Source organism: Uranotaenia lowii, chromosome 3 (genome assembly GCF_029784155.1).
Source record: "Uranotaenia lowii strain MFRU-FL chromosome 3, ASM2978415v1, whole genome shotgun sequence".
NCBI lineage: Eukaryota > Metazoa > Arthropoda > Insecta > Diptera > Culicidae > Uranotaenia > Uranotaenia lowii.
Window position 1 is genome coordinate 164,110,670 of NC_073693.1, and position 13,411 is coordinate 164,124,080.

The 13,411-nt window shown below is 40.1% G+C and overlaps 1 protein-coding gene across 5 annotated transcripts in view; it reads right to left on the bottom strand.

Annotated features, from left to right (window-relative positions):
• Nucleotides 1-13,411, bottom strand: part of LOC129757316 (FH1/FH2 domain-containing protein 1) — a 411,337-nt gene that overhangs the window by 52,761 nt on the left and 345,165 nt on the right. For all 5 annotated transcript variants that reach the window (XR_008739671.1, XM_055754498.1, XM_055754499.1 and 2 more), the window contains one exon: nucleotides 12,829-13,237. Coding sequence is in view for 4 of the 5 variants with exons in the window: in XM_055754498.1 (XP_055610473.1) it covers nucleotides 12,829-13,237 (409 nt within the window). In the remaining variant the exon portion in view is untranslated. The remainder of the gene's footprint in view (nucleotides 1-12,828; nucleotides 13,238-13,411) is intronic.

Below are 13,411 nucleotides of genomic sequence, written 5' to 3' on the forward strand. Positions count from 1 at the left end.
AAGATGTCAACGTCTTGCAGAGCCAGTTTAACATCTTCGCCGCCTGGTGTGATGTCAATTGCCTTCCCTTGAATCGCAACAAATGTACGGTAATTTCGTTTTTACGCAAGCGGCTACCGCTATCGGCTGATTACTTTCTTGAACATGAGGCAATTGCACGAGTTGAGCATGTGAAAGACCTTGGTGTGATCCTGGACGAACGGTTGGATTTCAAGGTCCACACAAACTACATCGTCGATAAAGCTTCCAGATGCCTGGGTCTTTTATTCCGCATGACAAAAGACTTTAAGGATATTTATTGTCTCAAGAGTCTTTACTGCAGCTTGGTTCGATCGTCCCTCGAATATGCCTCGGCTGTATGGTGCCCCTACTACCAAAATGGCTCGGAGCGTATCGAGGCCATCCAGAGGCGTTTTTTGCGCTTTGCTCTCCGGAACCTGAACTGGCAAGACCCGTTCCGACTCCCCAGCTACGAAAGCCGCTGCCGCCTTATCGACATCGACACGCTGCAGGCCCGCCGGACCGCAACACGGGCCTCTATTGTTGCCGATCTGCTTTCGTCTAGAACCGACTGCCCTGCACTGCTAGAAGCACTCCAACTCAGCGTGCGATCCCGAGGCTTGAGGAATCGTAATCTTCAGCTCTTTGCTCCTCTCCGACAGAATAACTACGGAGCTAATACAGCGCTAATTGGTGCAATAAGGACGTTTAACCGCTTCTCCGATCATTTTGATTTTGACGTTTCGAGAGAATTATTCCGAAGAAGAATCCTTAGTGCTTTAAGTATAGTATAGGGTAAATTCCGTGTAATTGTAGTTTGCCTTGAATTTTTAAGCTATCATTTGGATCAATATGTGATCTGTTGATGAAAATAAACAAATAACAAATAACCTGTGATGCCAGCGATACGCTTGCAGCGCTACGCTACGTTCCTCCAATCCTTCGACTACCAAGTTCGCTTCAGAAGATCAGCGAACGATGCTCATTCAGATGCACTTTCGAGAATTCCACAGAAACATTGCGATCCGGAAAACGTCATCGAGAAGTCTGATGTTGTGGAAGTTCACCAAATAGAATCACTTACGCTAGCTGCAACGAAGTTGTCCCAAGCAACGTCGGACGACAATGCTGTCAAAGTTTTGCTACAAGGGTTGAAATACGGACAACGAGTGGATGGGTAGGATCGATTTGGTATCAACTAGACCGAGTTCTTGGTCCAGAGGGGTTGCCTGTTGCGTGAAATACGTGTCTACGTTCCCCCTGAGTCGCGGAAGCGCGTTTTTGAAGAGTTGCACTCCACCTTCTTTGGTGTTTCAAGAACCAAGTCTCTTGCGAGAGGCCATTGCTGGTGGGCAGGAATGGATAAGGAGATTGAGGATATGGTAGCCAGTTGCACTGATTGCCTATCAGTACACCCCGAACTGACGAAACTTAAGCCGCACTTCTGGGAGTCTGCTATTGAACCTTTCCAGAGAGTACACGCCGACTTTGCTGGGTCTTTTATGGATTCGTACATCTTCAACTTCGTCGATTCCTATACGAAGTGGCCCGAAATACGTGTGTGTCGTTTTATTACCGCTGAAGCTACCGAAACAATGTGCCGTGAAATATTTGCTTCCTACGGCATCCCAGCAATTGTTGTCAGTGACCATGGAGTCCAGTTTACCGCCGAATCGTTCCAACATTTTTTGAAGCTCAATGAGGTGGTACACAAAATGGGTGCGCCGTACCATCCAGCCACAAACGGCCTAGGCCGAAAGATATGTGCAAACGTTCAAACATACGCTCAAAGCGTTGAAGTACCCCAAGTCCAAGCTGAATGTAGAACTGGCCAACATCCTCCTGACCTACCGGAAAACGATCCATCCTCGACTGGTCAGTCTCCTTCAATGCTTATGCTCGGCAGACAGATGCGATCCAAGGAAGAGTCTCCCGACCTAGTCTTGCGCACATCGGTCTTGCGCGGTGATCGTGTGCGTGTTCGGGATTTCTTGTCGAACACCAAGTGGCAGTTTGGCAGAATAGTTTCCAAAGTTGGGAAATTGCGATATGCGGTACGCCTTGAGGATAGCCAAATTTGGAAATGATACGTCCACCTTATCGTTGGTGGAACCGAGCTCATGTCCCGAGGAACGCCGAACAGCAATCAATCGTTCGATCCTCTACCAACGAATAGTAGCACTAGTGCTGTGGTTTACCCAGACAGAGGTGCTACTAGTGCGGACGCCAGGAAAACAACAATGGAGGCCGGACCAGAGCTTTCAACACAAACGGTTTCGTTGAATCTTCAATCGCCAGCGTCACCAAAGAGTGTTGAAGTGCAATCACCCACGTACCCGTAGATGTTAGCTTCAATGGTGTCACTGCTTGCAATCAAGCTGAATCGGTAAATTTGTTCGCGGACTTTTTTCAAAACGTGTATTGTTCTGCTGGTATTGATACAGACTGCAACTATCTCGCATCGTTGCCATCTTACAATGTAAATTTGCCTTCACCGTGCTTCACCGAACAGGATATTTATGAAAAGTTGTCCACAGTTGATGCTTCCAAGGGTCCTGGTCCAGATAGAATACCTCCCGCTCTACTGAAACATTGCGCTGCATCTTTATCCGCTCCGATCTGCAGTATCCTAAACCGATCGGTAACTGAAAGATCGTTTCCCAATGCATGGAAAGTTGCGGCTATTTCTCCGATACACAAGTCTGGAAATGCTCACAGCGTGGAAAACTACCGGCCAATATCGATTTTAAATGCAATATCGAAGATCTTCGAAATACTGATGCACGAGCGAATGTATGCCGCTGTTAAACCTTTGATCTCGGAATATCAACATGGATTCGTCAAGAAAAGGTCAACAGTTACTAATTTGATGTGCTACGTAAGTTCACTGAATAAAAGTATGGAGAAAGGTTGTCAGGTGGATTCAGTTTATATTGACTTTGCCAAAGCTTTCGACCGTGTGCCGCACAAAATATTGGTTGCAAAGCTGAATCGACTAGGTTTCCCGGCTTGGGCACTCGAGTGGATTGCCTCGTATCTAACCGACCGTCAGGCTTTCACCAGGATACGAAACACGCGCTCACGAATGTTTGCCACACCGTCTGGAGTTCCTCAAGGGAGCCATCTCGGACCCTTGCTGTTTATAATCTTCGTGAATGACCTGTGCTCAACACTTCAGTCCGATACACTCCTCTACGCCGATGATCTGAAGATTTTCCGAAAGATCCATAACACTGTTGACTGTCTGGCCCTGCAAGCTGACATCGCTAGACTAGATGAGTGGTGCCGCTTAAACGGAATGTTAGCAAACGTAAAAAAGTGTAAGATTATAAACTTTTCTCGTGCAAGAAGAACGATTCATTTTGACTATCAACTAACCGGGATTAGGCTGGAGAATGTGCAGTCTATTCTCGACCTAGGAGTAAAGATCGATAACAGGCTCACATTTGCAGAACATGTCGCGCTTACTTCTGCAAAAGGATTTGCTGCCCTCGGATTCCTGCGTCGGAACACCAAGGATTTTGATGACGTTTATGCATTGAAAGCCATATACTGTGCTTCAGTACGTAGCATACTGGAGTACGCCGTCCAGGTGTGGGCTCCAGCTCAAAGCACACAATGCCATCGTCTTGAACGAGTTCAGCGATGTTTCCTGAGATACGCTCTACGGCGTCTTCCCTGGAATGACCCGATCCAACTTCCACCGTACGAGGAAAGGTGTGCTCTGATATGCCTAACCTCACTCGAAAAGCGGCGCGTCGAACTGCAGCAAGGTTTTATATTCGACACATTGACCAACCGTATTGACTGTGCTTACATTCTACAACGTGTTAACATTTATGTACCAACGAGAACACTTCGACAACGTCAGTTTCTTTCAATTCCTCACCACCGTACTGCCTATGGCCAAAACCACCCTATTGACAAGTGTTGTGAGCTTTTTAATTTAGTGTATCATTTGTTTAATTTTAATTTGTGCAAACGTCGTTTTAAAATAGGCTTAAGAAGAATTTCCTAGTTTTTAAGTCATCAGTCTGTACGGTAACTAAACCAAAGACGAAATAAATAAATAAATAAAATCGTAGATGTCAACGTAGTCCAGCCACAGATACCAAAGGTTCCAACAGTGGTATCCGAAGAAGAGAGCACCACAGAAGCTCAGTCTGTAAATTTCTTTGTATTGTATAAGAATCTCTTTAAAAGGCAGGGGCGGTCCTAGAGATGGCTCTTGGGGGGGGTGATTTTCCAAATTTTTCAAAATCAGTCAATACAAGGGATCGTAAAAATCTGGCGAAAAAACGATTATTTTGAGAAACAGAGTGGAATATGGAGGAGGGGTGGTGTAGGGGGGGGTTTCCAGTTGCAAATGAGACTTGTATTTTGTAGATTTGTATACTTGTAGGTTCGTGATTTGAAAAATTTTAAATTAAAGAAAAATAGTGAAAACTTTTAACAAATTTCCTCAATACATACTTATTTCGATATCCTTTTATAAAACAATCCGCGAATTTATAATGTTCACCGCGTTGATAAAAAGATTATTTTCGTAATTTTTAAATTTGGCAGTTAAAAAATTATAATTTTAAGAATTCTTCGAAGAATTTTCCGATAATAATGTTATTTCATAAATGAAAATTCAACACTCATTTTCGTAGAAGAAAATGTTAAAAAAGTTCAAGATATCCACAATATTTGTTCTGGGAATCTTCATATGAGGGTAAGACACTCACTAAAATTTTAATGATTCTCATTTTGCAACGATTCCAAAACAATTATTTGAGAAAAGTGTTAATAATTGCTATGAATTAAAAACTGAAATATTATTATTTTTCTGAAGTATTTTGCTGAATCGTTGTTCGAAAGTACTGAGATATTTTACATTCTTGTTCAAATTCTCCAAATTTTAAATATAAATTCAATTCTAAAATAAGATCTTCAAAATCATATTGTTAGGTATGGAGCTTTTGGAACTTAATTTTTATTTGTTTTATCTTGAATTTCAAGCTCTCAAACTCGATTTTTAATTAAGCTTTCAGATTCAGAGTGGATTTTTAACCTGAATTATTATGCTTGAATGTCTACACAAAATTTTAAATATTATTGGGAAGATAAGCTAAAAACAGTATCGGCGATATAATTGGTGTTAATCCTGAAATCCAGCCTTGTTGGTAAAAATAGGAAAAATGTCTTGCGAATGTTCAACTTGAGCGATTGCCTTGTTTCCCAGAAAATAGTCGAGGATGACGGAATAGGTTTATCTCACCTAGGAAAAATTAAAACATGGGCGAGGTTTTTGGTGTTTGTACTTTAAAAACTGATTTTGGAAATAAATTTCTGGACTCGATTCCAGATTTTATCCATCACCTCTAGTTTCAGAAGTAGTATTTTCAGTATTTTTCGAAAATTGAATAAATATCATTAGAGATGTACCGAATAGTGCAAATAGCCGAATACCGACTATTGGCCCTTTTCATGTATTCGGTGAAACGAATATTCTGAACATGAAAAATCGTAAATAAGCTTAAAACGTGTTCAAAAGTACCGTCTGCACCACCGATTATTCTGCAAAAAAATACCATTGTGAGTTATATTTTAAAAGTGATGATAGAATTGATGAAAATATATTTCACTTTTTGCATAGAAAACAAACAATGCGTGAACAACTGCACTCACATACATACGCAGGTAACCCGAGCCTCTTACAGCTTTGGAGCAAAAGTACTAATCAAAGTAGGTGAAAAAATCAAAAAAATCTCGTGCATTGTATAGAATTTAAAGCATACCTAAATGATATCAAGCTTCAATCAGTAATCAAAGTTTCACATTTTTAATGTAATTTTTTATTACCCTAAAATCCCCATAAATGAAATTTATTTTTATAACTTAAATCATAATTTGGTCTCAGAACAACTTTATCGTAACCATTTCTTACTTAATTATAACTTAATTTTAAAAGTTTTAAATTAAAGCATGGATTTTCTTATAAAAACTTTTGATCAGTTTTAAAATTGTTTGCATAAAAGCTTATTAAAGACGTAAAATATCACAGTAAATTATTTAAAAAAAAGAAACTTATTTCGAGAAAACACATTTTTAACTTTATGTAATTGGTAATTTTCCATATATTTATTTAAAATTTTTATTTCTTTTTCAAACTTAAAAGTATGAAAATTAAATTTCTTAATATCTGAAAAATTACCAAATATAGTTTGAATTATGAAGAATCGTTTTATATCAATAAATCAAAATCGATTTTTGCTACGTCGAGGCAAATACAATCAAAGCTCATTTTTTCAAAAACGTTCCAATATAAGAAATTATTTACATAAAAATATCTGAAATTTAAATGTATCTTTTCAATTAAAATTGTCTAGACAGTTTCGATATCTTTCATTCAGAAAAAAATATGGGCTTTTAGAATCTCAAATTGGGATGCATTGTGTAAAAATTGGAGCTTGCAATGAAAAATAAGCCAAGAAATGGAAATGTAGTATTAGATATAACTTACAATTCTCCGAACACTAGATTTGATAATTAGTTAGATAATAAAGTAATGGTCGAAACAAGTTCGCAGGTATTTACTGAACATGTCGACTATTTGCTGAACATTTTCAAAAAATGATCAAACTAGAGCTAAAGTTTTAACGAAGTTAGTCTGGAAAAATATTTTCACTAAACATCCAAAAAGCGAAAACAACTCAAGAGCATTCAATATAACTTTTCAGATTAGCGATCCGTTGTTTGATGACAGAGATACGTACGAAATTAAATTGCATGTTTTACAGGATCCTGAACTTTTTGCCTATACACCATAATACTGAGGGGTGAGTCCAAACTTTTGATAGATAACTTAAGTAACTATTTTATCTTTTTAAAGCACTATGCATTTAAACACAAAATTTAAAAAAAATATGTTTTGACATTTATGAAAAAAGATCCAAATGCAACTCGAATTTTCAAATTTGGTCCACCCAACCGTGAACTGATCGGGTTGAAATATAAAGACCGTTTTTCAGGAAATTTTCCAATTTTAAGCCAAGTTTAAGTCATATTAAGTTAACATATACATTTTGCCAAAGCGTAAGAAAAGGTTTTGATCATCGACTTTAGAATGAGATCAAAAGAAATGCAATATGCCATAAGATGACAGAGATATGATCAATCATTTTTTTTTGTTTTTGAGGGGGTGATCCCAAACTTATGGCCGGTAGCGAATATGGTCAGCAAATTCTAATTCAACGCTGTAAGTACCCCAACAAAAGATGTTTGGTGAAAATCGTTCCAGGGAATTGCAAGTTACAGCTGTTTTAGTTTGGTGGACCGACTTTTTTTCGATTTTAAGCTATTAAGTGATTAATAAACTCTTTTATAGAACAAACACCCCCACGGAGTGGAAAAATTTGAGAATTTGAAAGTACACCTACTTGGAAAAGTTCTGAATTTTTATATAAAATCCAGCGTTTGCAAGTATTTCGTAACGGTTTTTTGCCGCTTGGGGGGGGGGGGGGGGGTGTGAGAGTTGTCATACCTAGTATTATATACACATTGCCTCCATGATAACCCATCCCTGAGTAACCTTTGTGAAGAGTGTGAGTAATAACAATAGATTGATAGAGAAAACACACGTTCGAAATCGTCGCGTTTTGCAAGTTAAATCGTGTGTTTCCGCGAACCTTGCTCTTTTCCGGTCCCCGTTATAAAAACGGAAATCTTATTTTCTACTAAACGTGATATCGTAAATCAACCAGCAAAGCCTTCATGCCTTGATAAGAGCCTAAATTTGACGATGAAATGGCCAAACAAGATATTATATGAAATGGTATCGATTGGTAGGGCTGGGAACTTCGAACCAAGGTTCCGAAATTCGATCGCAATAGCTTCTATCTATAATCTATACACTTTTCTCATAGCATCCTCAGGCAGCGTTGGTTAGCCCCTGCCTTTGCTGTACGAACCGAGGAAATGCTGTGCGACATTTAATTTTCAAATTATTAAAGCGGGACTTCCGTTTTCTTGTTTACGGATGAGGGGAAGGCTCTGCCCAAAACACAAATTGATGGACGACTAACAACAGTATTTTCCGTCTGATGCATAGTTGCTAAGCGATCTTAGAAGGGGAAATTTTTCGTTTGTTGCATTCGCTCGCGATCGTCTCTATGTACAGTGAAACATTCGTAAGTGAACTGCTCAAAATGTATCGCTTATATACCAATCGTAGACGCCGGGTAACTTACCCGGGGTAAGGCGGGAATGTTTGGGGGGTAAAAAATTTATATTTCCCCTGCTAAAAGCTACAAGCAATTCTGACCAAAGATTGCTGCGACAATCAGGAAAACAAAAACAGCTCGGTTCGGATAGTCTGCTCGTGAATAGTTCACCAACGATGCGCTCGGCAATGATCAGCGACAACTAGAATTTTGAATGTTGCAAATCACCATAGAGTGTCTTCGTTGTTGCTCTTTCTCATTCGACGCACTTCTGCGTGTTTATTTATTTATTCGATAACATATCAACGGATCACATGTTGATCCCAATGATGAAATGAATATAAAACAAAGTAGTTTAAATTATATATCAATAAACAGGATTACGCACTACGCTGTTCTCGATGCTGTCAAAATTCGTCTTTTAAATAAATCCCTCGATGTATCAAAATCAAAATGTTCGGAATAACGATTGAAGGTCCTGATAACGCCAATCAGTGCACTATTAGCCCCATAGTTGTTTTGACGAAGGGGAATGTAGAGCTGTAAATTCCGGTCTCGAAGTCCTCGAGGACGAACACTGAGGTTAATCGATTCCAAAAGCGAAGGACAGTCAATTCTCGACGCCAAAATATCGGAGACAAATAATGCTCGAGTGGCTCCTCGGCAGGCTTGTAGCGTGTCCAGGCAAATAAGGCTGCAGCGATTCTCGTAGCTTGGAAGGTGGAACGGGTCAGACCAGTTCAAATGGCGTAGAGCATACCGCATAAAACGTCGTTGTACAGCCTCGATCCTATCAGCGCCATTCTGGTAGAAAGGGCTCCAAACAGCCGATGCATACTCCAGAATGGAGGGAACAAGGCTGCAGTAGAGGCTTTTTAAACAGTATACGTCTTTAAAATCCTTCGTTACACGGAATATAAAGCCCAAGCATCGAGAAGCTTTATCAACTATATAGTTGGTATGTGTCTTGAAGTCCAATTTTGGATCAAGAATCACCCCTAAATCCTTGATGTGGTTCACGCGAGCGATTGGATGGTCCAAAAGAAAATAATCTGCAGATATAGGGTGCCGTTTGCGCGAAAAAGTTATGACGGAACATTTACTGCGATTCAACGTCAGGCAGTTGTCCTTGCACCAGGTAGCAAACAGGTGGAATTGCCTTTGCAGTGAAGCAGTGTCCTCTAGGGTTTTAATTGCATTGAACAATTTTAGATCGTCGGCGTAGGCGAGTTTTGGTCCGTCAAGCATAAGAAGAGCATCATTAAAATAAATTAGAAAGACGATCGGCCCAAGATGGCTTCCTTGTGGCACCCCTGATGTGGCAGGGAACTGTCTGGAATACGAATCCGCCGATCTAACGGTGAGTTTCCTTCCGCACAGGTAACTGCGAAACCAGTCCAACAAGGAACCGCAGATGCCTAGACGTCCGAGTTTGGCAATAGCTATTTCATGATTTACCTTATCAAAGGCAGCGGACAAATCCGTATAAATTACGTCAGTTTGGATACCCGCTGTAAATCTGTCTTGCACGAAAGATGTAAAAGTCAATAAGTTTGTACTCGTTGAGCGCTTGGGCATAAAACCATGTTGATCGTTTGAAATGTGTTGCTTACAAAAAGAGAAGATAGGATCCAATAGAACCAGTTCGAATAATTTCGCAATAGCACATAAGGCGGAAATTCCTCTGTAGTTATTCACGTCCCTTCTGTCCCCTTTTTTGTGCACAGGGTACATGTAAGCGTCCTTCCACAACGAAGGATAGATAGCTTTATCGAGCGATGCTTGGAATATTCGTTTAATAGGAAACAATAAATGAGGCATGCAGCGTTTCAAAAATGTGGCAGATATTCCGTCCGGGCCCGAGGAAAGGGAGTTTTTCATTTTAGCGGTCGCCTTTAAGATATTCCCTTCTTCTATGGTAATGTTGTTTAGAGAGAAGTTCAGGGAAGGGACATTTCTTACCGCGTTAACTATTTGATCGGCAGAGATTGGTTCATCAGCGAAAACACCAGAAAATTTTTTAGCGAGCAGATTACAAATATCAAGGTCCGAACAAGCCGTTTCGCCATCCAGGAACATAGAGGTTGGTAGTCCAGACTCACTCCGCTGATCCTTGACATGTTTCCAGAACGATTTTGGACGTTTCTTGAAGTTACGTTGCAGTCGCGTCAAATAGTTCCTATAGCATCGGCTGCTAGCTTTTTTATACGCAGAATTAAGTTTACGGTAATGATCTTTAGCGCCTTGTGATTTGTGCCTATGATAATTGCGAAAGGCTTTGCATTTTAAAGTTTTCATCTGGCGTAATTCTTTGGTGATACAGGACGCTCTTGAATTTTCATTCACCAAACGTTTCGGAACATGGCGATCAATAATATAATTGATGACATGTGAAAAAGTTTCAGCCGCAGCATTGGGATCAGAGAGTGCAAGCTCGGATTCCCAGTCTATAGAGTCTAACCCAACAGAGATAGCTTGAAAGTCTGCTTTATTATAGTCGAGAAAGAATCCAGCTGGTTTCTCAGAAGAAAGATCCAAGCCGGAAACTTCAATCGAGATGAGCAAAGCTGGATGATGACGAACCAATTTGACCAAAGGCACGGGAGCTAATTCAATTGTCGGCATTCTAATTCCTTCATTCACGAAACATAGATCAAGCATACGTCCGTTTTCATTCTCGACGCTATTGATCTGATGAAGTGTGGCTGTGCTTATGGAGTCAAAAATAATTCCAGAAAGTACTGAGAATGAGGAACGAGCTGGGTCAGGATATAAAAACCCGATACAATTTTGTTGCATTCGCTTGAATGCCTTAGTGGCAAACTTGATTGCAGCAGGAAGAAAAAATAAAATTTTTGTTCCTGTGATGAGTTGGTTCGCTTGGTGATTAGAGGAAATGAGCGAATTTCGGATCCTTGCAGTTCGAAGTCAATTATTTCGAAACCAAGTTTATGGCGTTTAGTTAGGTCTGGTCGAATCCCGATCTCATATAATTGATCTATAGCAAGCATCTAGGGCTGTAAGACACTTGAAACATGTGATAAGCAGCAAAAGTGCAAGATTAACCTTTTGCAAATGCGCTAACAAATCAAATGGTTTTCCACGGAGTAAGTTGTTCCCTAAATAGATGCACTTTGTTTGATAGGTGTACCTTTTCACTCATACCAGTGTTTAAATTTCATCAAAACTGATTTTTTTCCTGGAAAAACAATAAAATTGAATGTGCCCATCTTACCTCGTGTGGCCATAAAGCCCATATTTCCCCTACTCAATTTATAAAAAATAACTATTCATGCTTACCAAATGCAACATGTGTCTCGATTTTTATACACTGAGGTTTTTTTTACGCGGTATTTCGTCCCGCGTAAAAAAACCGCGTAAAAAAAACCGCGTTAATTCGAAAATCCACGTAAAAAAAACCGTGTTAATTCGAAAATCCGCGTGAAAAAAACCGCGCTAATTCGAAAATCCTTGTAAAAAAACCTCGTTAATTCGATAATCCACGTAAAAAAACCCCGAAATTCGAAAATCCACGTAAAAAAATCCATTTTAATAAAAAAATTCGCGCAAAAAAGCACGTTACTAAAAAAACGCGTAAGAACCATGATTATTTAAAAATTTGCGTACAATGATAGTTTATTTTTAAGATAAATAACAAAATCAATTAGATTAATAGAATAGTAGAATATAGTGAGGCTTATTTGACAGTGTGGAATTCAGATCGTCTCATGTCTCATGTCTCAGGTCTCATGTTCCATGTCTCAGGTCTCATGTCTCATGTCTCAGGTCTCAGGTCTCAGGTCTCAGGTCTCATGTCTCATGTCTCAGGTCTCATGTCTCAGGTCTCAGGTCTCATGTCTCAGGTCTCAGGTCTCATGTCTCATGTCTCAGGTTTCAGGTCTCAGGTCTCATGCCTCATGTCTCATGTCTCAGGTCTCATGTCTCATGTCTCATGTCTCATGTCTCAGGTCTCATGTCTCATGTCTCATGTCTCATGTCTCAGGTCTTATGTCTCATGTCTTAGGTCTCATGTCTCATGTCTCAGGTCTCATGTCTCAGGTCTTATGTCTTAGGTCTTATGTCTCATGTCTCATGTCTCAGGTCTCATGTCTCATGTCTCATGTCTCATGTCTCATGTCTCATGTCTCATGTCTCATATCTCATGTCTCATGTCTCATGTCTCATGTCTCAGGTCTCAAGTTCCAGGTCTCATGTCTCATGTCTCAGATCTCGAGTCTCATATTTCAGGTTTCAAATCTCAGGTCTCATGTCTCAGGTCTCAGGTCTCAAGTCTCAGGTCTCAGATCTCATGTATCACGTTCTTAGTCTCAGAGCTAAGATTTTCCCAACTACAAAAAGATTCTAAGTGTTTTCCTTTGAAAAAGTCTTAGAATATTTTCTCTGAAAAACCGCGTTAATTCGAAAATCCGCGTAAAAAAAAAGCGTTAATTCGAAAATCCGCGTAAAAAAAGCCGCGTAAAAAAATACCGTGTTAAAAAAACCGCGTAAAAAAAAACCTCAGTGTATATGAATTAAACTGACACCATGAAAATGGTTTGCAATCATTTTTCTGCCCCTTTTCAATAATTATTCATATTCCCTAAAATTTGGCAATGCTTACCTCATGATATTATTCCACGGCACCACACCGAGGGCAGTGTCCACGAATCGAATCGCGCTCACCATCAGGTAGCAGTTCCCCTCGCAGTATTCCACGAACACCAGCAGCAGTTTGAGGGCCGTCTTGACCACCAACCGATACTTGGATGCAATCAGCGAGTAGAGCCACTGAATGGTCGGCGAATGTTTCATGACTCCATTCATGCCGTCGACGTATAGCATGACCTGGCCCAACGCCCTCAGAATGTAGTTCTGGTAGTTCTGATCTGCTTCATTTCCAATCTGAACCAGGCAATTGAGTCCTCCGAGGGCCACAAAACCGTGCACCAGATCCTTGTCCTCCTGAAAGATTTGTTTCAGCGAGAACAATGCCCGTCTCAACTCTCGGCCTTCCGAGGAAAGAAGTTTTTCTGGAAAGGAAGAAAAGAAAAGTTCAGTCGTTATTGCATCGAGGATTAAACACGGGAAATTTGTGTAGAAACAAAGCATAACAAAACCCCCACAGTTTACGGAAGATAATCACTCAGCCGAACCTATTCTTTCTGGGTGCTGTTTTCCGCAGCAATAACAATAGAATAGAAAGC